This window comes from Pundamilia nyererei, unplaced genomic scaffold, assembly GCF_000239375.1.
Source record: "Pundamilia nyererei isolate P.nyererei 1_Seehausen unplaced genomic scaffold, PunNye1.0 scaffold00043, whole genome shotgun sequence".
In the NCBI taxonomy this organism is placed as follows: Eukaryota; Metazoa; Chordata; class Actinopteri; order Cichliformes; family Cichlidae; genus Pundamilia; species Pundamilia nyererei.
The window spans coordinates 3,337,717-3,362,166 of record NW_005187444.1 but is presented as its reverse complement, the minus strand read 5'-3'; the positions used below and the strand labels follow the sequence as shown (position 1 = coordinate 3,362,166).

Genomic DNA, 24,450 nt, shown 5'->3' with positions numbered 1-24,450 from the left:
GTATTCCAAACAAATACTTGACTTTGATGAACTGAGGTATGCATGACTTTAATTGTCTAATCTATTTTTCCCATAATAAACCAGTTGTGCAAATATGGAACAGCATAATTAAAAACAACTTAATTTCCAAATGTAATTATTTAAAATGTCTAAATCATTTCTTAAGCAATCTCTCAAAGTGGAGTAAAGAGTGAATTTGCTAGAAATAGTCAGCTACAGATTAATATAGATGTGGGTGTTCTGTGAGATACAGACTAAAGAAACATTTGCAGCACTAATATTAATAATGATGGAAACCATCACCCAGTAAAACTGTTTGACACTCTCATGTTTTTATTATTTCTTAACTTATATTAAAACTCTGCTGCACAAAAGAAGAAATAATAAAAGATCTTGGATGTAAAGGTTCTTCCATGGTTTGTCGACACCTGCCGTACATCTCAGTGTAATCTTTTTTTTAAAAATGCAGCCATACCAGAATCAAGTAAAATCCATTTATTATGATTCCATCAAATAAATTTATAGCACAAACATGATTTTAAAAAAACAACACCTGCCTCTTTTGATACAGAACAAAGGCAGAAAACAGAGATTACAGCTTTGCTGCAAAGCACACAGACACGTTAATACGCCAAGTAGGTTTTTCCTCTGCTCTGCTCATCTTCAGTCCTGAGACAGGGAGAAATATGAAAGGTAAAAGAAAGCTATTCACAGTGCTTGGAAATACTGAAGTGGTTTTGGACCCCTCTCTCTGGATCCAAGCGTGCATAAAGTGGTACTAAATCCCACGGTAGCCTTTGGTTTTTGTTATTGTCTCTGTCGAGAGGAAATGGTGATAGGAAAAGAAAAACAACAACGACAAAGCTTATACACATCACAGCTTTCATCTCCACCGATCACAAAGGTTCATTAAATGTCTCTTCTCACCAGAGTGACAATATTTGCCGGGACCATTACCTTGATATGAATGTATTGGTTCCGTTTGATGACAACTTTCAATTAGTTCAAACAGGCTTCAGCCAGAAACACAGCTGATTGTCATACACTTTCATTCCTAGTTCAATTTTATGGTCCGAGCTTGAGTGTATTATTTTTTTAATAAGCACAGAACCATAAGTAGTAGGAGAGTGAACTCGAGTCCACCGAGCAAAGAAAGGCTTGTTAGAGCTTCACTGTGAGTGACAGAGCTTTTTTTTCAGAACAGTTCACTTTTTTGTGTAAAAAGTGATAATTGAAAAAGATAATAAATTCCCACACAGTATCCGGGCTTTCTGGGAACCCTGATCACATGGCCCACGAGATGTTGGCTGTGTGCTCCTTGGCCTTCATGCGCAGCACGGCGATGCTGGATGACCGCCTCTCAAACTCAGGTTTGGTGTCAAAAGCTGGGTTACTTGCCGGCGTGAGAAGCGAGTCTGCGCTGAAGAAGTTATTGAGAGACACGTGGCCAAATTGGTTCTGCTGATTTGGGAAGCCCATGTAGCCATGGTCAGCAGCAGTGGCGGCCGAACGAGGGGAGTGGGAGTAAGAAGTGACACAAGGAGGGGAACCTCGGGGCAGCATGCAAGAGGAGACCACAGAGCTGCCAGGAGCTGGGCTCGGCCACAGATTGTTGGGGATCTGTTGGGTGAAGAGGCTGTTAGATACTACAGGGAATGGCTTCAATTCATTCCAGCATACAGTACAAATTAGTTTATATGGATTAATAACTGGGCTCGTAAAGACACTGTACGCTGACCTGTTATCTGTGACATACCATTTGAAAAAATTTAAGAGAATTGTAAATACAGGGTTACAAACATGATCTTATAAAGTAAACTATGATGTATCCTGGGTACAATTATTGCCTTTCGAACTGTCTATATGGAACATAAAATACAGAGAATACGGTGTATGTAGTTAACAAGTATCTAGTTTACAGAAGTATTTTTCACTAAAAAATGTTGTTGTTGTTGTTGTTTTTAAAATGTCCTCTGTTATTTATATATATGTTATCTCATGCAACTGGAAAGTTGCAACTTTTACTATAGTGCTAAAGTTTTCTAACAATTACCTAAAAAAAGAGGGGAGAATAGCAATGAATATTACATAGTTTTGACACTGACAGCGCTATAATACAAAGTTTGAGTGATGCCCAACTGAGCCCAGGTAAGAATAAAAATTCACAGTGAGTGCTTGGGCATCCCACATGTTGTATGCTTGAAAGGTCAACTTCAGAAAATATCCGGACCTGATTCTCCAAAGCGTGTAAAAACTACTTACAGGAATCTTAAATAGTTGCATATTAATAATACAATAAATGTAAATGTGGACAAAAATATTTTTATACAAAGCGTGAAAACTTAAAATTGTTGTTTAAAGGGTTATGTTTGTAATGCATCTTTCCATGAAATTTTAAGTGAACATTTTTCAGTGAACTGCTGATATGATTACGTTTGATGGTGATGTGTATGATTATCAGTCGTAGTGACTCCGGAGTAGTTTAAAATGTCCTAAATTCACTCTAAAAGGTCATGTGACCAAAATTTAGTCAGGGAGTAGTAGGATAACACAAGAGATACACTCATGTGATAAGCTACAGCAAACACTACATGACCGATTTTTAATAAACTTCACCTTACAGAAGGATGACTGTCTAACTTATAAGCTCAGAGTCTACTGACTGCTTGATCACATCCAAACAATTTGATCCTGACACAGTACGAAATTTCCAATAAACTGAGAGGACAGGCCAATGTAACTAAGGAGCATGCAAATTTCCTCGGTCAAAAAAGAGTGACTGAAATATGTCTGCCTCTTCAAAAGACTCTGCAAATTGCACATCAACAGTAACCAAACTGGTAGAGCTCATTTTGCTGAAGCATGGCTTTCTGAAAATCAAATGACAAAATGCCAAATACGTTTTGACTGACTAAGGTTGTTTTGGGAGTCAGATGAACATCCTTAAGTTAAACTAGCATAAGAATCGACTGGTGCCCTTTTGACCACATGCATCATTGTTAAGCATGACTTCAACTTTTGCACAGAAATCAACAACAACAGAAAACCTCGCTGACAGAAAAAAAAGAAAGTTCTCTAAAAGCCTCAGCAATGCAACTCGTGTCCAGTGTGTTTCAGCAGACCGAAACAGCCAGTGCCAACAGGGTTACAAGTAGGTTTGTCCGTTTATTGATAGTAATGGGGATCAGCTGTATGAACAGGCATGGCTCATATCCAGGAGAATCTATCAGAAACATATGTGAGGAAAAAATGTGAGACAGTCCAACAGAATTCTAACCTGGTGTTCGGCCAGGGTATAGCAGAGCTGTGACTCTGCCTTTTACTACATTTTATTATTTTTGCCTCTTGGAATCAAACACGTCAGCTGTTTTGTTTTTGTTTTTCTCAAACTCAGAGTGTAAATGCGAATCTCTCTACAGAGCTGCTGTGTGCATATTTACATCTCTGAAAACCTAAAAGTCTCCACAACACTTGAAGGCCTGGTGTCCGTTTTTAATGTAACACCTAACAAAAGGAGAAAAAGACACAAAAAACACTGACATTCTGCATCTCTTCTCTTCTCACCTCCTCTCATCTTGTAACTGACCTTTGTCCAAACAGCAAGACAAATGCTCAGCCAACATGCAATCTGATATAAGCTCATTCATTCAGACATGACGCCTCACAGCGACTCTAATCAGTGTTCAGGCTCCTATCTGAAGATGGGTTTCATAATTAGTGATTTATCAGCAATCGTGGCCGAAGCACTAATTTAAGTTTGAAGTGACCTACATAACTGAGATGTTTAGAAAGGAGTTAGAGTAAAGAGTTCGTATTCTTTATAAAGCACAGTACTGCCTCCAGCCCATGCAGCTGACAAAGAAACTCATTTTCTTTTGACGCTGAGAATAAAGTCCATGAATGCTTAAAATGAATAAAATAAAATAAAATTCTCAATACTTGCCTGTGTGTAGCTGTCTGTCCTCGGTAGCACGGATAAATCGTAGGCGGCTGCAAAGTGACTTTTGGCTTGCTGGATTTGCCCGTAGCGCTCTCTTTTCCTCCACTTTGCCCTTCTGTTTTGAAACCACACCTTTTAAGTAAAAAGAAAAAAGACAGAAATATAAAATATGTTTACATTTATTAATATTATTTTTCCCAAAGGCTCAGAAAGAGAGAAAAGTAGCCAATCTATTTTTTACAAAAAAAAAACAACAAAAAAAAAACGGGACAACAGAAAATAAAAAAGTTGCAACATTCAAACAAAAAATTAAAAGAAACACACATGAAAATGTATTTCAACTATCAAAACCTTTATGCTTATATATTCACGTATACATAGGCTGTATGGATTTGGATATTAACGCCCGCTGCCGTACTAGGCTACGCCTTTCAGCGCTTAAAGGCTCCTGTTCTCATTATGTTTAAGCAAAAACGAGTCGGTCAGTAAACTCTACCTGCACTCTAGCCTCTGTTAATTCTGTCCTCATTGCCAGCTGTTCCCTCACATAAACATCTGGATAGTGTGTCTTCTGAAACACTTTCTCCAACTCCTCGAGCTGCGCGCTGGTGAAGGTCGTCCGGTGTCTCCTCTTCTTGCTGCTGGACACGTTACTGTCGCACTTGTCTCCCATGTCATCCAAATCGGTTTTCTCCGAGCCGGTGGTCACCGGAGACGCCCGCAGAGTGCAACAACCGTCCATGGGCCTCCCGAGGTCAGAGTGCAAGGTGTCTTCATCTGTTTTTGGCACACTGTAACTGGCTACAATACAAATCAGTGATAAGTTAACAACAACAGTCTCAATTTGCTAGTCACTGCACCAAAATATGTAACCTACTAGCCTGTATTGGAGATTAAATTAAATTATTTTACATATCAGATAATGTTAAAAAGATTCGATTTAAAAAATGAAAATAAAAATCCAAAAGAAATTGTAATTAATAAGTAGGAGAATAAAACTAAACGTCATTGAAAAGATCGACTTCGGGGAATGTAAGCTTCCCCCCCCCCCCTCTCTCTCTCTCTCTCGCTTAACTCGTCTAACTCGCGCACACATTTGCGGGATAACTTTGACTTTGCAAAAATGAGCGTACTCACGGGTTTGATCCCCGCAGGGAGAGGAGCGGTGCTCGCCGCTCTGCAGCCCGAAGGCCTGCACACATTTTGGGGAAGACTTGGTGAAGTACTGCGCGCTGTCCAGGCTCTCCATGACTTGATCCATGTAGTAATCGCTGGCCTTCATCGCTTGGCTTTTCAAGGCAAACTTATCCTCCATGTATTCCATCATCTTCACCGAAAACCGCTCGCTCTAATCAAATGTCACTAAAAAAAAAAAAAGAAAAAAGAGAAACTAATCGCTTCGCGCACCGACGAGTAGAGACGAACTGTAAAGCAATAATTCGCCGATGAAGATAATTTGCTCTGTCTTGAAGGCACAACGTCTTTATAGCCCCAAAGAGAACGAGATCCTTAAAGAGCACCCCCTCTCTGAATATGAAAAAGCGCCCTCCTCCCACTCCTCCTACGCCCTGAATCCAAACCAAACAGCAGTTTAAAGTGATTGGAGACCCACAACGAATTCGAGGAAACAATCAAAAGTGACTTTAATTTACAGCATGTTTAGACGTCCAAAATGAGGCAATAATTTTTCTACAGCTAAACCTTTCAGCTGAAAATGGGATTTAATTCGTGTCTTTGGAAATGTTGTAAGAACTCTGCTCGTGATTTATTTATTTGGAGGGATATTTTAACCTGTAGGCAGCAAAAGGAAGTCAACAGTCAGATGTTCTCAAAATGAGGAGATTTCATTGGCGTGAACATATAAATAAGTTTGTTATATTTTGCAGTAAGTCATTTAAGTTCGGAGGATTGATTTATTACCATTTTAAAGAAAAGATCATTTCTGAAACTTCAAACTAGTAAAAACGATATAAAGCAGATCTGACATTTGCGAATCTGTCATGTGACGAAGTAAAATAATCAATCATATTTAATTATTAAAACAGGAAGGTGGAAAATGCGTTCGTCCTTGTCGGGTAAATTATTATTATTATTATTATTATTATTATTATTATTATTATTATCATTATTATTATTATTATTTATTTATTTATTTTTAAAAATCTGCTTATTTCAAATCCTTCTGAAAACCCAATGCAAGATTTCTCTTCTTTTTTTCATTTATTTGCACCCAAAAACAGATCTTTATTAACACCGTGGCACATTCCAGACTTTCTCTTTTACGCGATCAAAATATGGATTTTAAGAAGTGATTTTATTATTATTATTATTCTTCTAACACGATAATAATGTAAATGTCATATCTGGTGGCTTTAGAGTAAGTTTTATTTTTAGCTAAACTTTAAATTACATTTCGAGCTGCGCGGAGGATCTTGTGCACTTCATTGCTTTGTAATAAGAATCTAATATTACGGCTGCAAACCTGCATGAAGCTGCTGCTTGATGCTTGCAAAACTAACTGAAAACTTTTTAAAAGCATAAGACGAGAAATTCTTTTCAGTTGGACTAAAAGCCTAAAACTATGCTCTCTAATTAGAGTAGGATGCCACTGTTGTCTGCTGTCTGCTGGGTGAAAAGAGGATTTTATGAACTGTGGCAATAAACTTAAAAAGTTCCATTACTGGAATATTGATCATTCCTGTTTTTCTTAATTGAAACATCCGGGAAAGTTTAGTTTCATTAAGCCCTCACACACACACACACACACACACACACACACACACACACACACACACACACACACACACACACACACACGACCCAGCTGCGAGTTTTTCACCAAAAAAAAAAGAACAGGAAGAGTTGTTCTTCTGTATTTTCTTATTGTAAGAATTATATTACCGCTAACCAAAGCCCATCTTCCTCCACATCTCCACCCTGAGCTACACCACCTGCGATGCACACCATGCATAGCTTTGGTTCGCTCGAGGGTCAGTGGCAGTTACCTGGGGCTGCATGGTGCCACAGGAGAAAAAATAAAAATAAATAGGTGTGCTCCTAAGTAGCAGGGGGTGTCTTAGCCTTCCTACGATGACCTTGCACACTGGCTCATGCTGTGGAGAAAATGTTAAAAGTTCACTGTGATTTGGTGGGCTTTCTGCTGGAAATTCCAGCCACAATAGCTCCTGCATGGTTCTGCAAAAGTGGAGAAGCTGGTCATGAGTTGATCAGTCAGGTTAATTCTATAAGTACTGGTGCCAATGTCATGTGAGCAACCTTGAAAGACCTACAACTTGACTTTAAAAAAAGACAATTCTAAAATATATGATTGAATTGAACTAATTCTCAACCTTTTGAGCCTTAATGTGACTGAACATGATCAAACACACAAAAAAGCTGAAACTGAACAGGCCAAAATCTGCCACTTCAGAAGGCATAAACATGACATCATGATGCCCAAAGCTACCCTTGGGTATAATTCAATTTAACGAAATGTCTTCAAACTTTGGCTGCATGAAACACACACAGAAAAAGACCAAAGTTTATTTTCCCCAAAAGCACAAACTGTGAGCTTATTGATGCCACTCGAGTCTGCAGAACATTTGGCTGAATTTCAGAAAGTGAAAGCAGTGCATCAGAGTCACGAAAGTTTGTTTTCATTTTGTTTGCCATTTGCTTTTCCATAGTCAGGCATTCCTGAGCACTAACAAGCTTCAAGTCTCAGTGATTTCACGAAGTCTTCTGAGTTCATGTTAACATGTTGCACAGGTCCCCTATACGACTGAAACCACTGCAAACCGTCCAGTTAAGTAATCGAATGCTATGGTACAGTACAAGGGTAAAGGAAATGTTAAATACATTGTTTATAATAGTGTATGCTTTTTTATATATCAGGGAAATTATAAATGGGAAATTCGTTCTTCTTCGTCTTGTCATTGTGAAGATTTTTTTTGTAGACTATAAATTTCGCATATGATTAATCAATTAATACATTAATAAATTAATATATTTTTCCTAATACTTGAAACATATCTAAAAGGTTTAGGCTTAACAAAAAAAATAATCAGTGAACAGCAAAACAGTCTCTATGACCTCTGTGTCATGGTAGATGCTAAAAGACATCAAGTACTTATAAACACCACATAAACCATTATTATTGTAGTAAACTGCTGAAACCAGCAGCAAAGGAAAAGGCAGTTTAGGCATTATCAAACCAAATTTAACAAACAAAATCATATCACATCAATTATTATTACAATACAAAAATTGTGTTTCTTATTTACTTCTTCATAAAACACATCTTATATTTCGAGTCATCATAAAAAAACAGACATAAAAAAGTGTGTCTAAACATTCATTTAATGATACATTTGATAATGAAAACATTTCCATTTTCTTTTTTAGAGGGGAGCTTGCACAATATGTTCTTACTCTGACAGAGTTACTAATAAAGTAGAAATAAATAGAATCCAACTCCTCTGTCATTTTTATCTATAAGGGTTTTACATTCTAAAGCATTTTTAAGTAGCGCAATATATCTCTGCAAAATTAAGGTCCCTTTTAAAGAATGTACATACAATTCAAACTCTTTAAGATTTAATATTGACTAAAAAAATGTAATCACTTCAGAATATATTTTATTTTCTTGCAACACACAAATTTGATGTCAAGGTCACGCCACACCCTTATCCTGCATTACCTCACCACAGCTTTCTTTATTTGCATTAGTTGGACCACCAAAAACCTCCTACACATTTAAAGGCCTGTGTGTTTCTCATGTTTTAACTATTTTAACATCACAGTGAATTATTCTGCAAGTACACCAGTGTTCTTCAGAAATCTTTCCAGATAGCCACTGCTTTCTTTAAATTGAAACCACTGGCCAAAGTTAACATTTCACGTGTCTGTTAATTCATTTTCAAACATTCAGAAATGCATAGGAACCTAAAAGCTGCCAGGAATTGGTTATAACTCCACAGCGTACTTCAAAAATGTTCAGCAAAAATGTGCAAAATTTGCAAATTGTAGTGAAAACATGGAAATGTGGTTTTATGGACTTCAATGCATTTAAAGAGAGCACTTGGAGAGATCTGGATGCAGAGTCCCATTGACATGGCAGACGAGGCTGAGAGGGACATTCTTGGTCTTATCTAAATGTGCAGTGGAGCTCTCATTTTACAAGGCAATGGGTTTTGGATCTCTTAGGTTACATATAATTTACCCATAATCCAAACGTAAACAAATGAAATGAAAAGTGGTAGATTACAGCTTAACAACATCCCTTCAGAATAGGAAGCTGCAGAAAACAGCTCTAATGGCAAATCTGAACTTGTGTCAAGTAATACTAGTGACAAGACATAGGCACAGATAGGCCACGCACACCTGTCTGTAAAGCAAAGCATCAGATTTAACTTATGCAGTACTGGTATGATCACAGTCTACAAAAAAGCAACTAGAAGAATCAGTCTCCCCGCTGCAGGAGAACAGTGCTCTCCAGTTTCACAACAGCCCCCAAGTGGGCAGGACCACCACATCTCTGGCATGCGCCACTCTCCAAGACAAAAATCCCCATCAGATCGTGTACAGTCAAAACACAGCCTCAAGCCATGCTTAAGTGAAAGACAGAAGGAAAATAAACAGGCCGACATGCATTTCCTTCCAGGGAGCCACTCTGCAACTCTGACTATTTGTTTTGACATTCATTAACTTATCATTTTCAGCAAAGAACCTTCAAGCCTGATGTTCACTGCCTTCAGTAGGGCTTGTGTTTGTGGACGGACGCCTTGGCTCTCCAAATTCAAATACACAGACAAGGCCATTACGATCCACAGCAGAAGATAAAGAAAACAGTGTTGCAAATCTAACACCAACGTTTGTGCTGAGAACATAAATGCAGTCATTTCACGTGCACTTTTGGTTAGCAAGCGTTAAACGCAAATACAGGGCAGTCAAACTAAAATGCTGCACTTTCATAAAGTCTGCTCTGAGAAAGCAACAGAAAATTGGAAAAGGGTAAGACTGATCTCATAGCTACAATCTGTATTTAAAATCTGCATGGAGGCAAAATGACAGCATCCTAAGAAACAGGCATTAAAAGTCCTGGTTCTTATTTCCTGCCATCATTTGCATATGAAGCATGTCATCCACTCAACATTTGTGACTTTGTTCCATGTGTTTTGGTGCTAGTTGGATGCAGTGAGGTTTGGGCAATGATACTTGAGAACACAGCATTTGATACTTGAATGAACATAATAGAACCGCCTGCAGATATTTGGGCTGGTCTGAGTCCTGTTGGCCTTAATTAATTTACAGAAAAGGGAGTCTTGAGTTTTCATCTGCTTTTCCATCTTAGTGCAGGCAATAAAACAGCATTAAAAATCAAGCTGACCGGCAAAGGAAAATCACATCGAATTTTAATAGCTAAAAATTTTCTAAAGTATCCACGTGAGTTCTTCCAACGCATATTTTAATAATCTTTTGACGCGAAATGCATCGAAGTACATATAAGAAAGCTGCAACTGCATCTATTAGAGGCTGCAGAGCAGGGCAGGAAAAGTGGTGACCTCTGGAAGGAGGCTTTGTGTTTTTACTTGCGCACTCTGTCCCTTTTCTTGCCTCCTCCCCAGCCACCGCTCAGCTGAACCGGGTTGTCACGGAAGGAGATACGCTCCTTTTTTGACGGGGCAGACGTGACTCGCGCGGGAGATGGGACTTCTTTTCCTGGAGACAAAATGGAAGAAGACGGCATCAGTATTTAACATTCAAAACAAGCAGAGTGAATTTACTTTGCTGACTCATACTATATGTGTTTTTAAACAACAGTTGACACCGAGAACTCATTTTGTACTTCTGTGTCTGCTCACATATTTTATAGAATTTATTAACATGGGTTATTATTAATTTCACAACATAGTTTTCTAGAGGGAAGGCTATCTTTGCAACACACAACGTCATGTTAGTTTGCCAGGGTCACATTATAGAAATTGTTAAGTACTTAAAAATGCATGGCATAAAAGTTAATATAAAAGCTTTAACTAATGATGCAGTGTTAAGTAGGTTAAAATATGAGGATTTGTAATATGTACTTAATATACATGTTTTGAAAATTGAGCGTCAATTTTGTGTGACTCAAAATACTCGAGATGGTGCTGCATTAAATCTCACACTAAAGACTTAAGTGTGAGCAGGCGGGTTGTTCGGTGCCTCTCGGGAGCAGTGTGTGTGCTGTATCACAGGCCGTTCCACTTTCACCTGGGGATCAGTACAAAGCTTTTCAAACATACAGAACAAAGGCAGCGCTTCTACAGGGTATGATGCATTCCACGTGTAGAGCGCAAACCCGCAGTCAGCACGGCTGCCTCACACAGGGAGCCCAACAGCATGAAGCGCTCTTTAGGTGGGAGGGCTGGGATGCATCGCACGTTCTATGCTAGCCCCAAATATCCGCACAGCTGGCAAACTGTATAGAATAACCATCCGCTCACAAGTCACACATAATCACACATCTCTAAGTTTTGATTTTGTTCAAGTCTGTTGGGCTAACACTGCGATTTTCCTTTCCTCGTGGTCTCTCTTAATACACAGTGTTTTGGTGTTTATTTCCAGGTCAGCTTTGGTGGCTCAGTATATTAAGGAACTTTGTGCAGTAATGCGTTTGAAATCAGAAGCAGAACACTGAACTTTTGCTGCATGTTTTCCTAATAGCACTGCTAGTTGTGCATTCTGTTATTAACAGTACAGAGTTTTATTTTTGTTTAAACTGCTCATTTTAACAAACCACTGTGACCAAACAAATTGTTTTCAGTCATCTTACTCCTATTAGGGTTGCAAGAGGAGCTTAACTTAAGTAGTTTCCTCTGCACACGTAATGAAAATATTGTGTGAGCCGAGAAATGCATTTTATGGTACTGTCCCGGCAAGAGGTGATTATCGCATTGCAACAGGTTATAGACTATTTATGTAGTCTTTACTGCTATACCAAACTAAGTGAACCCTCTAACTTTAAACCCCCACCTTGATGATGTATGCCCCTTTACAGGCGAAGGCGATTGTTAGTCACACTTTTTTGCAGGATCACGTAGGCTCAGTATGAAGATTTACATCAAAGAAGCTGCATTCCCTGATTTTACTCCCTAAGGAATTTCCAAGCCATGACTTTTTGATGACCACTGGGACCATTAGATACCCTTTCCAAGTTTATAAAATATCTAATTGGCTTTTCAAGAAATATTCTTTCCTTACACATACATCCATATTTCAATTTGTCCTTCACAATTTTGATAATGGATGTTTTGATCAGTGCGGACAAAGAGGCTTTCTTTCTCCCGGCCACACTCCCCGTAGAGTCTGCCTGCCTAACAGGGAAATGCTCGTTCCTGCTGCTGCACCTCGTGGATATCATTTTGAAATCATCATCGGAATCCAATTTGGCTTCGTTAACATGGACAGGGCTCTCCTTCACTCAGATTCCTGGGCTTGTTTAATGTGGTCATCTGCTTGTCAGCCTGTCAGTAGCATCTTTGTCACTCAAACTCCTGAGCTCCACTGCTCCTGACAGAAGGGCCAGTCATTCTTCACTGAAAGGACTGATTTTTTTTCTCTCCCTCGCTGCCTGTTTCCTGTCAGAGGAAAATTTCACGACACTCTGTCCCCAGCCCGACCTTGTGGCTCCCCTCCCCTCCCGCAGCAGACGACCAGCGGACTCGGTCTAGGCTGAATAAGCAGCGGTCTTTATCCCTGGCTCTGCGCACTCAGATCTGTGTGGCCCAGTAGTCATAGGTGCAACTATGCAAACCTAAAGAGATCACATGTAATAAACACACAGTTATGTGCACCCCTGCCAAAAGATTTTGAAGAGTTTGAATTTGAGCCTGTGCTTTTCTCTCTGTGACTGCTAACAGGAGAATATAGAGATATATGTGACAGTGAGCTCATATGTTTATTGGTCCTTTTCTTAATTGTTATTTTTAAGCCAGAACTTGGTTTCAAGTTAAGGGCAACTTTCTAGAATTGTAATAATTAACACATTTGCATAAAAATACATTTTGCATACATAATGAGTTTTAAATATATATATACATCTCTAAATTAGCTATAAATTATATGTGTTAAAAATTATATGTGTTAAAAAAAAAACTAAGGGAAACACTTCTGTAAGGAGAGTTGGGTTTTTTACTTCACATACATACAGATATTTTTTACACTCTGCTGAAAGACCAGTTCATTATTCCCAGTATCACTGTGATGTTGTGGAGAAAAGCAGTTTACAAGACTCACTTGCATGACTGGAGGAGGTTCTACGGGTATAACGGTTCACTTTGCAACCCTGGCCAACCAAATTGCTGTTCGTCCACAGTCCACTGGTGTGATTTAGACAATCTGCATATGCTGGGTTAGCCTGCATGCACCACACACACACACACACACACACACACACACACACACACACACACACACACACACACACACACAAATGAGGCCCAAAATGAAACATCTCACGCAAGTAGTCGAACATTCTGAAAATCAACAATCAACAACCCAGCAGCTCTGCAGTCAGAGGATATATCTAAGAAACTGGAGGAAAGGGGCGGCCCCTCTTGCCAGTAAACATAAGTCACACTGCTCCATAATGGCACGAGGAGACCTGTGGTTTGTGACTTCAAAGACTTCACAACCATCAGCATCGTTCTCAGGTCTAAACAAACTGCTCCAATGTGACACTGGGATTTCAACAAGTGAAATTAAGAAATCGCGGCCACTCGATCCAATTGAAAGTGTCACTACAGAGCTAAACCTCAGACTCCCCCCGCCCCTTCCTCCTTTAAATCAAAGTTGATGAGACAGACTCCAAGGAAGAGGACCTACGGTGTGGGATGTGACTCTGACTGGTAAATGTAAATACTACATAGCTTTACATGCATGCAACTGCGCCACAAAAAAGATTCAAATCAAGGGGGGGAAACAGCATGGCTGGGGGGACCGATACTCACTACGAGCTGCACTCTGCCTCCGTTCAGAATGGATGAGTTTATGTCCGGTAAGAAATGATCACTGAGGACAAAACACAAAATGCTTAGATGATTAGTGTTCTGCATGCTTCACACCAATTCAGTGATTAACTCTCTATTGCAGGCTCCATTTCCAAGCAAAAAACTCATATTAAATTTTAAAAAAAGAAACAAATTATATGGATTATGTCTGGGTTTTTTTTAATAGGGCAGGGATAGCACAGGCCTACACACTGACTTATTTCTGTCATCTCCCTGATTCAGCAGAATCAGAATCAGAATACTTTATTGATCCCTGGGGGAAATTATTTAATAAGTTAATCAATTAAGTTAATATGTCATTCTCAGTGCACTGGAATATTTTATTTTAGAATGATACAGCGCAGGTCTTAAGGTGAATCGATACAGATAGATGCATAAACACCACCTTCATCACCTTATGATCTACATTAAATAGCTCACCTGTCTGAATGCCCATGAGTGGCCTGGGTATGGAGCCACTGCTGAGTTTGATCTTGTTTAACTTGCTCTGTCCTCTCTGCCTGCTGATGGCCCGTCTCAGCCCCACCAGCTGCACTCAACAGAAGAAATGAAATAAAGGGTCACAGGCTGTTCTTTTTTCAGTTTGTTGGTTAGGTAACATTTTTGACAACAGTGGCAATAAAGAAATAACTGCCTCATCACCGTGTGCTGTGGAGAAGATAGCATGAGTCTAAATGAAAGGACAAGGCTTGTGTTAACAGATGCTTACAAGTGTTCAAGCTGAACAAATAAACAACTGCAGGGCCTGTTCTGTGGCAAAGTTTGACACGTTTTACTGCCATTACAGCGTGCCAGCTTTCCCTCAACGGGACAGATTAGTGGTCAAAGTCATGTTAGGGCAGAAGGTGGTGTAATAATTCATGTAGCACTGCTGAAAGTTGCAACAGGAAAGGCCTCATTTTGTTCCAACAATGGCAGTGACTTGTTTTTTTTTTTTGCAAAATTGAATCCAAGCAATGTTTCAAAAGTTTGTGAAAGTGAAAAATCCAAGAGGCCGGTGATTTACGGGTTATGCTGAAATCCCATAATAAGGTCGTAATTCAAAATAAACATTTAGGTTGTACTGACAGTAATGCTGCCTTAGATGGGTGTAAACTGATAATTTATTTTGACAGGCCAGTGCTGGAACTAATGACGCATTTATTTAAGCCATTCACTTGCTTTTGCTGAGCTGTAAAAAGAAGAAAAGAGCTTTACAGTTTTCATGGGTTAATTGAGAAGCCACGCTAAAAACGTCAAGTGATAGATGCCTCCCCTGGGGCAGCAAAGGGCAGGATATGGCTACTTGCACTTCCCGAAGTTGAGAGAGAAAGAGGGAGAGATGGTGCATGAGAAGTCCAGATATCAGTTTTCAAACACCAGCCTGCTCGCGTAGAGTAAATACAGTGATTACAAAGGGTAGGTAAACACATGCACAGAAATCTGTACACAGTGATGCAAGATAAGAACCACGAAAAAAAAATAATTTAGTTTGATGTACTTGAGCAGCATGGAGAGATTTCTTCTCTCCATTTCCCCCTCAGAACCCCCTACTAGAGCTTCCTCCTGACCTCCTTCAACCTCCTCAATCCCCCTTGAGTACTCCTCCAGGACATCATGAGGGGGGCCTGTAAAAGTCATGCCTGTTAAGGGGGGCTTTTAACCACATTAGGGGATCTCGTCAATATCAGAGCGCCGGGGAGGAGGAGTAGCATTCAGGTTTTGGCCTGCAGCAAAGCAGAGATGAAGGAGAGATGATGTTGTCACTAAGTAGTCTCCTCTCCTCGAACCTCACTAAAGGAACAAAAAACACTGAGTCCTGCAAAGAGTCAGTACCAGTACCAATAACAAGTAGAAAAAAAACAAAAAACTCCTAAACAAATGATAGTGACCTTAAAGGACAGTTGTGTCAAGAGTAAAACTGTGCACGTGCACAAATATAGCAAGTTTAACAACCAAGTCACTTTATAACAGACATATTTTAAAGTCAGAGGATTCTTGATTTGTCCTTCAGGCATAAACCATACATAAAAGATGCCCATAGTTTGTGGATGACTTGGCAATCTTGGTTTTTTGAAGCCAACTAAAGACACTGTAGTGATTTATCAATTAAGCGGGAGGCCCACACTGAAGAATACGTTGCATTATATTCCTTTTATAAAAATGGACGTCAAGTTGTGCTCAGTAAGACTCAAACTAGCATTTGAGACTATATACTCATTAGGAAACCCTTCACTGAGGTCATGAATCAAGTAAGTAGTAGATTTTTTAGAAATCTTTTATCGATTCTTTATAGATTCTGGAGCAGCCAGAAGAGTCCCTCTCCTTTTGGCAATGAGAAAAAAAAATGCATGTTTAAAGCCGTTTTAGGTCGAAAACCTGAATCTTCATCTTTTCTACACATGCTGTGTCACAAAACAAATCTAAATGTAAAAGTGTGAGATGGAATAACAGTGCACATCTGTGGATTAGAACATCTATCCACCAGAGATGTAAAGCTTTTCCAACCCCTAAAACTTGGTTTCATGCATTAGGCGACTTGACTCTAAATGATTCTACAAACATGTCACTGAAGTTAATCTGAATCACAATAAGGTCTGTAAAATGAAGTTGTCTCTTGCAAACATATTGGCTGGTTTTGGTCTGCTAAAACATGAAAATAAAGACCACAGTAGGATGGAGCAATTCATACACGCTAATCATCTTTTGATCTAAAAGCATTCTAAGATCCATTTGTTAACTTTGTAAAAACACTGGAACACTGACAGGAAAATGTTTGTGACGATACTTGAAGAGAACCAGTTCAAATTGCATATTATCCAAACACATTAGAAATTAAAAATGTAAATGTTTAGTTCCCACATTTTCAGGCACTGCTCCTGAAAGGACTTCTAACTTGACAGATTAATGTGTTTCTCGATTACTGGAGACTTGTAAGGGACCTTCTGTAAGTAACATGAATTTAAATTAATAAGACGGCTAAAGTGCATACGTTTTCTGTTTTGTGCAGATGGCTAATGTTGGAAAATGTAGGAAAAAAATGAAAAAGAAACATAGAAAAGTATTTTATAATCCTTTTTTTTTTAGGCATTTGCTAAGTGAAATGTGTGACATTTTAGCAACTCGGTGGTTTTAGTTAGATGTCTGACTCTGTGAATGAGTGCACATTGGCTCAGCTCGTTTCTGAAGTGTGCCAATGCGCCTCAGTCATGTAGTATGAGGAGAGAGGCTCCACTGCACGAGATAAATAGAAGCTTAGAGATTACGGGGCTGAAATTGGATGCATATGAATGGTGGGGAACAGCCTAAGCTATTTTGACTGATCAATGATAAACAAAATGATTGTGTTTCAGTTTGACTTTGTTGATGACATCAAGTGTGAAATCAAGTTAAATGCTCAGGAGGTAGGGGAACCAGGCTGAAACAAAAATATATATCATTGTGTCCCTGAGACACGAGGACGGATGTTTGGTGGGGTTGGATCTCAGTTTGGATGGAAGAGGATGATTAGAACTCTGTGTGTATATGTATGGATATGTATGTGTGTGTGTGTGTGTATCTGTGCGTGCATCTGGAGGGGTTGAGTGGTAATTAAGAGTAGAAATTAGGAGAATTCCTTAGAGGCACACCACACTGTCAACATCTGCAGCACCCCAGACACATGCAAAAGATGCAAATAATAAGGAAAAGGTATATTTATATTCTCTTTTAAACTTTTAGAAGAAAATTTGTTGTGGCTCTGCACTATTCTCTCCCTCTCTGTCTCCGTGTCTGGGTATGTAAACTGATACCCATTTCAAGTGGGTTACTCATGTCCAGCACATCCACACAAAGAGCCCGGATAAAATAAACACGCAGCGTCAGATATCTTGGAAAGAATCTGTCATGGGTTTGAGGCTAATCACCTCCAGAAGGAGCTTGACTCGAGGCCTGAAACGTTAGCCCCTGTCGGGGAGCGCTGGCTGGGCCAGTCTGGGGCTGGGCTAGCCAGGCCCCGGGCACTGGTGATGAATCCAGAGGAGGGGGTGTCTTACACAGGTCAGGACCAGGGGGGCGAGGATGTAGGCAAACCTGGACCCTTTTACAGAGACCCAGCTTCACAGCACCACAAGTTAATAACTGACACAGCACCTCACTCGCCAGCCTTATAGCAATGCTGTAAAAAGACAGTAGGAATCATTTCCCCTAGACTGAAGCTGGATAGAGTTACACATTTCTGTCAGATCAGAAAACTGACTGAGGATACAGAATATAAACCGGAAAGAAAGAGAATGCCCTAACCAGAGATCCTTCCATTACTTTATCAGTTGTATTAGCTCAAAAGCATCAGTCCCGTTTGATAAACTGTCAATAAGAGGGTGGGGAGCAGCGATGAAGCTATGGGAAAAAACAGAGCTGGAAATATTGCTGTAATTTAATATGTTATCGGGATACAGCTATTCCTCGATTGCCAGTTAGCTGAAAGTTTATCCACAGCAGTATTATGCTCCCACATAATTCCAGTGTCAGCAATCACAATGTTGGAAAGTTGACATAATACACCTGCAATTCAAATAAACAATAGATAACATAATGATGCTGTCACGCAGCTGAGATAGCTCCAGCTCCCCCCATGACCCTGAGCTGGATAAGAGGAAGAAAATGGATGGATGATGCTGTCATAGTCAAGCTCCATTTTTCATGCATTTTATAAATTGTCAATGGAAAATAATTATTGGAAAAGAATGTTGTGCCACCTACTCCAAAAGGGAACATTTGTTAGTCCGTCACTGTCCTGATGAAAATGCCTTGTAATGCTGGCAAAACAGTGTCTGCTGACAGAAGAACTTCAGAATTAATGAAAATAAGAGAACTCATTCACATATAAATCGCCACATTTTTACGCTAAAAAGATCATGGTTGTTCTATTTTTTAAGACTGCAACATAAAATGACAGGCAAATCTGCTCTTCGTCTTCACAGCTAATTCTTTAGTATGTTAGTCTTATAACTGATCGCTTCACTTTCTGCTGGCAAATGCTGCTGTTCCAGCATCCCTCTGACTGCTGGATGACCGTGAGACTATTACTCCATGGATGTGAGGCCTTGACCCTGGTACGTGGTGGTGGGGTCCAAAAGAAAGACGGAGACAGTCCCTCATGATAAAAACAGACTCCCCCCCAACTCTCCCTTATGCTCTCCCTCCAGCGCTTCCCTTCCTTTTAAGTCTGTCTGTGTGTGTCACAATGCCAAATCCTCTCTGCACCTCAGGGCAGGGCACCAGGCCACAGCAGAATATGGATGAAGGTGGAGGGAGGCTTTTGACTTTTCTCAACCAATCACACTATCCCACATATAATCAATCCATAGCCCTTTTTTGACACTGTATTTCCATAACACTGAAAACTCTTTGGAAAAAAGTTGTGCCATACAGTCCTGTGAAAAGTACACCCTGACCGTCATGACAGTACAATTAGAAAAAGGTTGGAAAAATATGGCTTTGAGGGGTTGCCAAAAGAAAGCTTCTTCTCTTTTAAAAGAATGTGGACATTTGAGCCATCCAGAAGACATCTTTCACCTTTAGACTGATGAGACCAAAGCGGAGATGTTGGGTCATAAAGCGCAGTGGCCCAACAGGCAAAAACCAAACACAACATATCAGCACAAAAACCTCTCACCAACTGTTAAGCACGGCGGTGGACGGGTGGTGATTTAGGCTTGTTTTGTAGTTGCAGGACCTTTGAAAATTGCAATCACTGAGTTGATCATGAGTGTCTCTATATATCACAGTATTTTAGAGACAAATGTGAGGCCATCTACCCCTTCTGCTTTGCAATAGTCCAGTCTAAGACCAGACCAGACTTAAATAGTTTAAATTTAAATTTAAAATTCTTAAAAATAATCCAAGCATTTGAAATACTACTGGGTTAGAAAATATGCATAGATCTCTTTTCTTACCTTTTGCATAATTTCTGTTGTATCGTGCTGTTGTGTTTTGTGCCTCCGCTGGACCAAGCTGGTAATTACAATTTCTGAACAAGGCAAGTCGGACGGAGGGATCTAACACAGCAAGAAAGAGAAGGTCAAAGCAGGACACGCCAGGCTTTAAACCAGAAGCAGAAAACCAGGATCAAACATTCAGAAAATATTAGTGCATATGTAATACAGCGCTGTGGTTCAGCTGAGGCAGATGCCATTAGGAGTTAAAGCCGACAAAGACCTGTGTGTCGGTGGAGCAAGATGACAAGAGCACCACTAATGCAATCATGCATTTGAAAGTCTGATCAAAGACCAACCTCCCATTACATGACCATGACATGATACCCATGGCAGAACTACTGTTTCTTGGAACAGAGCAGAGGTGAGGTCACCTTTCACTGCAGTTACACTAAACCACTACAATGAAATGGAATGAAAGTCGCCACAAGACGACTTGTCATGAGCTTTCTTGGCAATAGTTATTTCCTTTGCAGGCTCGTAAATAAGTCCAATGAGAGGTGACAGCCCTGGCTTCTGCTGTCTGTTATGGCTCATTAACATACATGCGGCGGAAAGGTTCACTGCTACTAAAGCATGGCTGAAGAATGAGAATGAAGAGAGATCTTTCTCCTTTTTAGACAACAGATTTATGTCTTAACAGGAGTTATCTCCATTTTGTGAACTATATAAAGACAGAAACATCAGCTGAGGTGTAGAAGGATTAATGAATGAAGGAAGCATTGCATATGAGGTGACTGAAGAAGGAAACCACAATAGTGTTTAATCTCCAATCACAGCATTCAAATTCTATGGGGAATTTTCTAAAAACATACAAAAATAGTTTTTTTAAACCTGAACTACTGCATAAAAAGCATACATGCAAACACAAAGGGTCCAAAGCTCAAATTTCCACCTATCCCACTTTAAACACACTAACCCCTTTGCTTCTTTTGCAGTTGTCTCTTTGACTTCATCTTCCGAGCTCTCCTCAGCAGCAGAAGTGCTGTGTGGCTGTCAGTAAAGCCCCTGCAGATGGCAAGGAAAGAAAAGACAAATAGAAAGTGCCGTTCTGCCATTTACTAACAACACACAGTTGCAGCAAGCAGTGAGGAGGAGATGATGATTTACCATTCTTCTAGAATCTTTTCTGATCTTTCAGAGAGACCACTAAGTGCTGAGGTGGAAGTAGGAGATGTGTTTCTGGAATCATAAAGAAATTATTGTCCTTAAAAACATAACTTGAGATGCAGAAATTCACAACAGGACTACACATATTTAAATCTTTCGGGATTGAATTATGGCTGATCTTTAAGTCAAGGTTGTCCTGTATTTTTTCCTGCATGGCTGCTAATATTATTATGCTCAGTGGACGTGCAATAAAGATGTGCAAAATGGAAACCCATTTCATTTAAGGAAAAAGGGAGCTAAACTGGGCGAGTAGGGCTAGTGGTGATTGAAGATTGTGTTTGTGTGTCCAAACACAATCTTTATTGGGGCCAAAAACACATTTTCAGTGCACCCTGATGGTGGCATGCTCCACAGCTGTGGTCTTTAGTAGCAACTGTTCTCTCAGATGCTTTGGGATCTTACAGTAAAAACATGCATTAAACATTTGATTGTTTAAAAGTCTCAGTCCTCTAAAAGTTCATTTAGAAAAGGAAAAGCACACTCCTGCTCCAGCTCTTGAACTGAAGCTTGATCAAACTCTTAAACTGAAAACTGTTGTCTGGTCTGTAGCAAAAGATGCACCTGTCATCCACATAACTGTAACCAACATAACAAGCATGCTGGAAGTGGAGCAGTGCTGCCTTGTTTTCCTTTCCATTTCATTTTTTTCCTCAATGGAAGCCATTGAATTTTATGATTTGTATGCCACCAAGTAAAAAAGTAAACGAAAACAAATATTACCACTTTATAGATTACCAGTGACATCAGCTGAACATCAGAGAAGAGAACTGAACAGTCATTCAGTGAACCTGCTTAGTTGAGTGTTTTGCTAGCTGAATATGTGGATACATTTTGTGGATCACAACCATAACAAAAATATAAATGTGATTTAGTGTGTGTGTCATCCTCCTTTATATCCAGAAAGTGAAATTTCAACATCTGTATCATCATTTTTTCTATGCTATACTAAAATCTTATGACATTAAAATCTTGCATTATTAGGACCAGTTTGATTATTGTTCCTTGCATTTTTAATATAAGATTTATATTTTGCTATCCATGAAACACTTAAACACATACTTCAGGTTGTCTGTATTTTGTTCCAAGAGCAAACGCCATATCATGAGCTTCATATGTGAAAAAGTAAACCCAGTTAAAATCTCTAACTTCTAAGATACATCCGACTCTTTAATGTGCTTAGCAAAGATTGTATTTTTCTACTTGGAGTTGCATTAACGAAAAATATTAATGTCACAAATCAACACTGTTTGCTATATGTCCTATTATGAAAATTATTTATCTTCTTTTTCCCTATATAACTTTGTACAATAATTATGAAAATCTATATAAAGCTTAAAATAAACAGCTTTTTCAAATGCTGTGGCTGTGGGTTGTTGTACCTGTTAGAACCGTCCACATGTTCCCCAGCCATCCAGGCGTGCTTTGGTAGGGGGAGTATGTCCTGGGAGGGATCAAGACAGGGCCCAGGAGGCTGAAATACATATATCAATTAATGACAGGCCTAAGTTACTTTTCTTTTTTTTTTGTTACCTTGAAATGTTACCAAAACACACTTGTTGTAGTTTTCCTAATGAATTACCAGAATACACATAAAACATCTAGGATACCAGTGTGTGTTTTTATTTCTGTTATTCTGCATCACAGACATTAAATCGGAGCGGCTTTGCTTTTTCAGTTTCTAAATGTTTCATTATTATACTGTTCATCAAACTCAAAGCTGGTTGGAGATCAAACCACGCTGAACAAAGGCAGGATTTTAGCTTTAGACTGTGACACTTGGAGTTTATGCAAAATTGATTTGGTTGCAGTTTTTTAAAAAATTGAATGTGTTTTTCAGGCCGGAAAAACTAATGTAGCTTTCTCCTGTATTTATGAACTTGAGCACACTCAAAAATCCTAGGAAAAAAATAGACATAGATTACTAGTGGAAAACTTCAACTGACATCTGTGTACTTAAAGGACCTGTAACAAAGGTAAAATTGTGCATGCTTTCATTATAGTTACAAAAATCTGAGCAGTCTGTTGTGGCATACTAATTAATTTTTCATGGAATAACACTACAGTTATCTGTAACTCTTGGGGGAAGTGATTACATTCTACACTATTATATCCAGTGACACTTAACTCAGGGGCCTATTTTTGTTGTAGGTATGTGGATGACCGAGTGAACGGTTCACAATCATGGAATTCTCATATTTAAGTCAAAGTAACAGCTTAATTGCTCTCCAGATTCTATTTTCTCTTGGTCAAAGTGCTAAATTGTTCATCCCCTGCCTTTGATCTGTGCCTCAGTGTCAACATATTGAGGCTGACCACGCTAGCAGCTGCACCACATCAGCTTGCTTAAACTGGCTACCATGATGTACAGCGCTGAGCACGCTCCAAAGAAAAGATCCAACAAGAGGTAAATGAAGAAAAAAAACAGGACGACAGTCCAGCCAGCATGAAAAATGACATCTGCTGGTGCTGTGCAACTTTCAGCCCTCCAGGAAATAATCCTGTTTTTCCAAGTGAATAAATTTAGAGATCAATAAGGGAGGGTGAGACAATTCCTGGAGGGGAGGGAGACAAGCAAGAAAATAACTCCAACACTGACATAACACAAGATGGTAAATCCCAAAATTCACAATTTGCATAGCAGGTTTCAAAGTATTAGAGAATATCATGTCAGGACTACCAGGTTTTAAGAATATCAAACTTTACCTTCATAGATAATTGCTGCTCTGACACAAGTTGGTGTCTGGGAGACGAGTCCTGAGAAAGCATCAGTGTGCAGTGTTCCTCCAAAGCTGCCTTTATGACAATGAAAAATACTTGAATTTCTGGACGGCAATGACAAACAAACCACAAATAAAGTGTCTTTGGAGTGAAGTATACAGTACTATATTTATGTGTTACATTTATGTGTTAGCCTCTGTGCAGGTTTTTTGGTCTGATGGGGTGCGAGATGGGGAACAACTGCCGAATCGTGAAAGTGAAGAACATACAGGCTTGTGCAGATACCTCATCAAAGACAAATTCATCTATGTCCACCTCCTCAAAGGTGTCATCCTCTCCAACACTGGGGCATGTCACAGCAGCAAGAGCAGATGTGAGCCTCCTCCTCAGAGAGTAGCCCCTCCAGAATGCCTGGAGGTACCCAGAAAAAGAAATGGTAGTTGCTCAATGAATCATGGAGCAAACGTAAATATTGCATGTTATCCCATTAGGAAGATAAAACATGTTAACCCCTCTTTTAATTGCTGAGTGTTCTGCTGTCTGAACTCTGTGTGACTCCAGGCTGCTCTGAGACAAATAGAGCTCCAGTGCGCCTCTAAATCCTGCAATTCCCAATGGG

General features: G+C 39.5%; 2 protein-coding genes across 3 annotated transcripts in view; both read right to left on the bottom strand.

Moving 5' to 3' along the window:
* Positions 1 to 496: 496 nt before the first annotated feature.
* On the bottom strand, positions 497 to 5,417 carry alx1 (ALX homeobox 1). Its single transcript, XM_005731549.1, has 4 exons — positions 5,078 to 5,417; positions 4,437 to 4,741; positions 3,944 to 4,072; positions 497 to 1,620 (listed from the first exon to the last, which is right to left on the bottom strand). The coding sequence occupies exons 1-4, from the start codon at positions 5,265 to 5,267 to the stop codon at positions 1,285 to 1,287; spliced, it is 960 nt and encodes a 319-aa protein (XP_005731606.1). The 5' UTR covers positions 5,268 to 5,417; the 3' UTR covers positions 497 to 1,284.
* Positions 5,418 to 10,336: 4,919 nt separating this feature from the next.
* The window catches only part of lrriq1 (leucine-rich repeats and IQ motif containing 1), a 28,279-nt gene continuing 14,165 nt past the window's right edge, over positions 10,337 to 24,450 (bottom strand). For both annotated transcript variants that reach the window (XM_013910398.1, XM_005731548.2), the window contains 10 exons: positions 24,117 to 24,242; positions 23,817 to 23,906; positions 22,493 to 22,584; positions 21,054 to 21,125; positions 20,863 to 20,951; positions 19,905 to 20,006; positions 14,410 to 14,518; positions 13,930 to 13,990; positions 13,217 to 13,337; positions 10,337 to 10,660 (listed from right to left, as the gene is read on the bottom strand). In XM_013910398.1, coding sequence (XP_013765852.1) covers positions 10,527 to 10,660; positions 13,217 to 13,337; positions 13,930 to 13,990; positions 14,410 to 14,518; positions 19,905 to 20,006; positions 20,863 to 20,951; positions 21,054 to 21,125; positions 22,493 to 22,584; positions 23,817 to 23,906; positions 24,117 to 24,242 — 996 coding nt within the window. In that variant the 3' untranslated portion in view covers positions 10,337 to 10,526. The remainder of the gene's footprint in view (positions 10,661 to 13,216; positions 13,338 to 13,929; positions 13,991 to 14,409; positions 14,519 to 19,904; positions 20,007 to 20,862; positions 20,952 to 21,053; positions 21,126 to 22,492; positions 22,585 to 23,816; positions 23,907 to 24,116; positions 24,243 to 24,450) is intronic.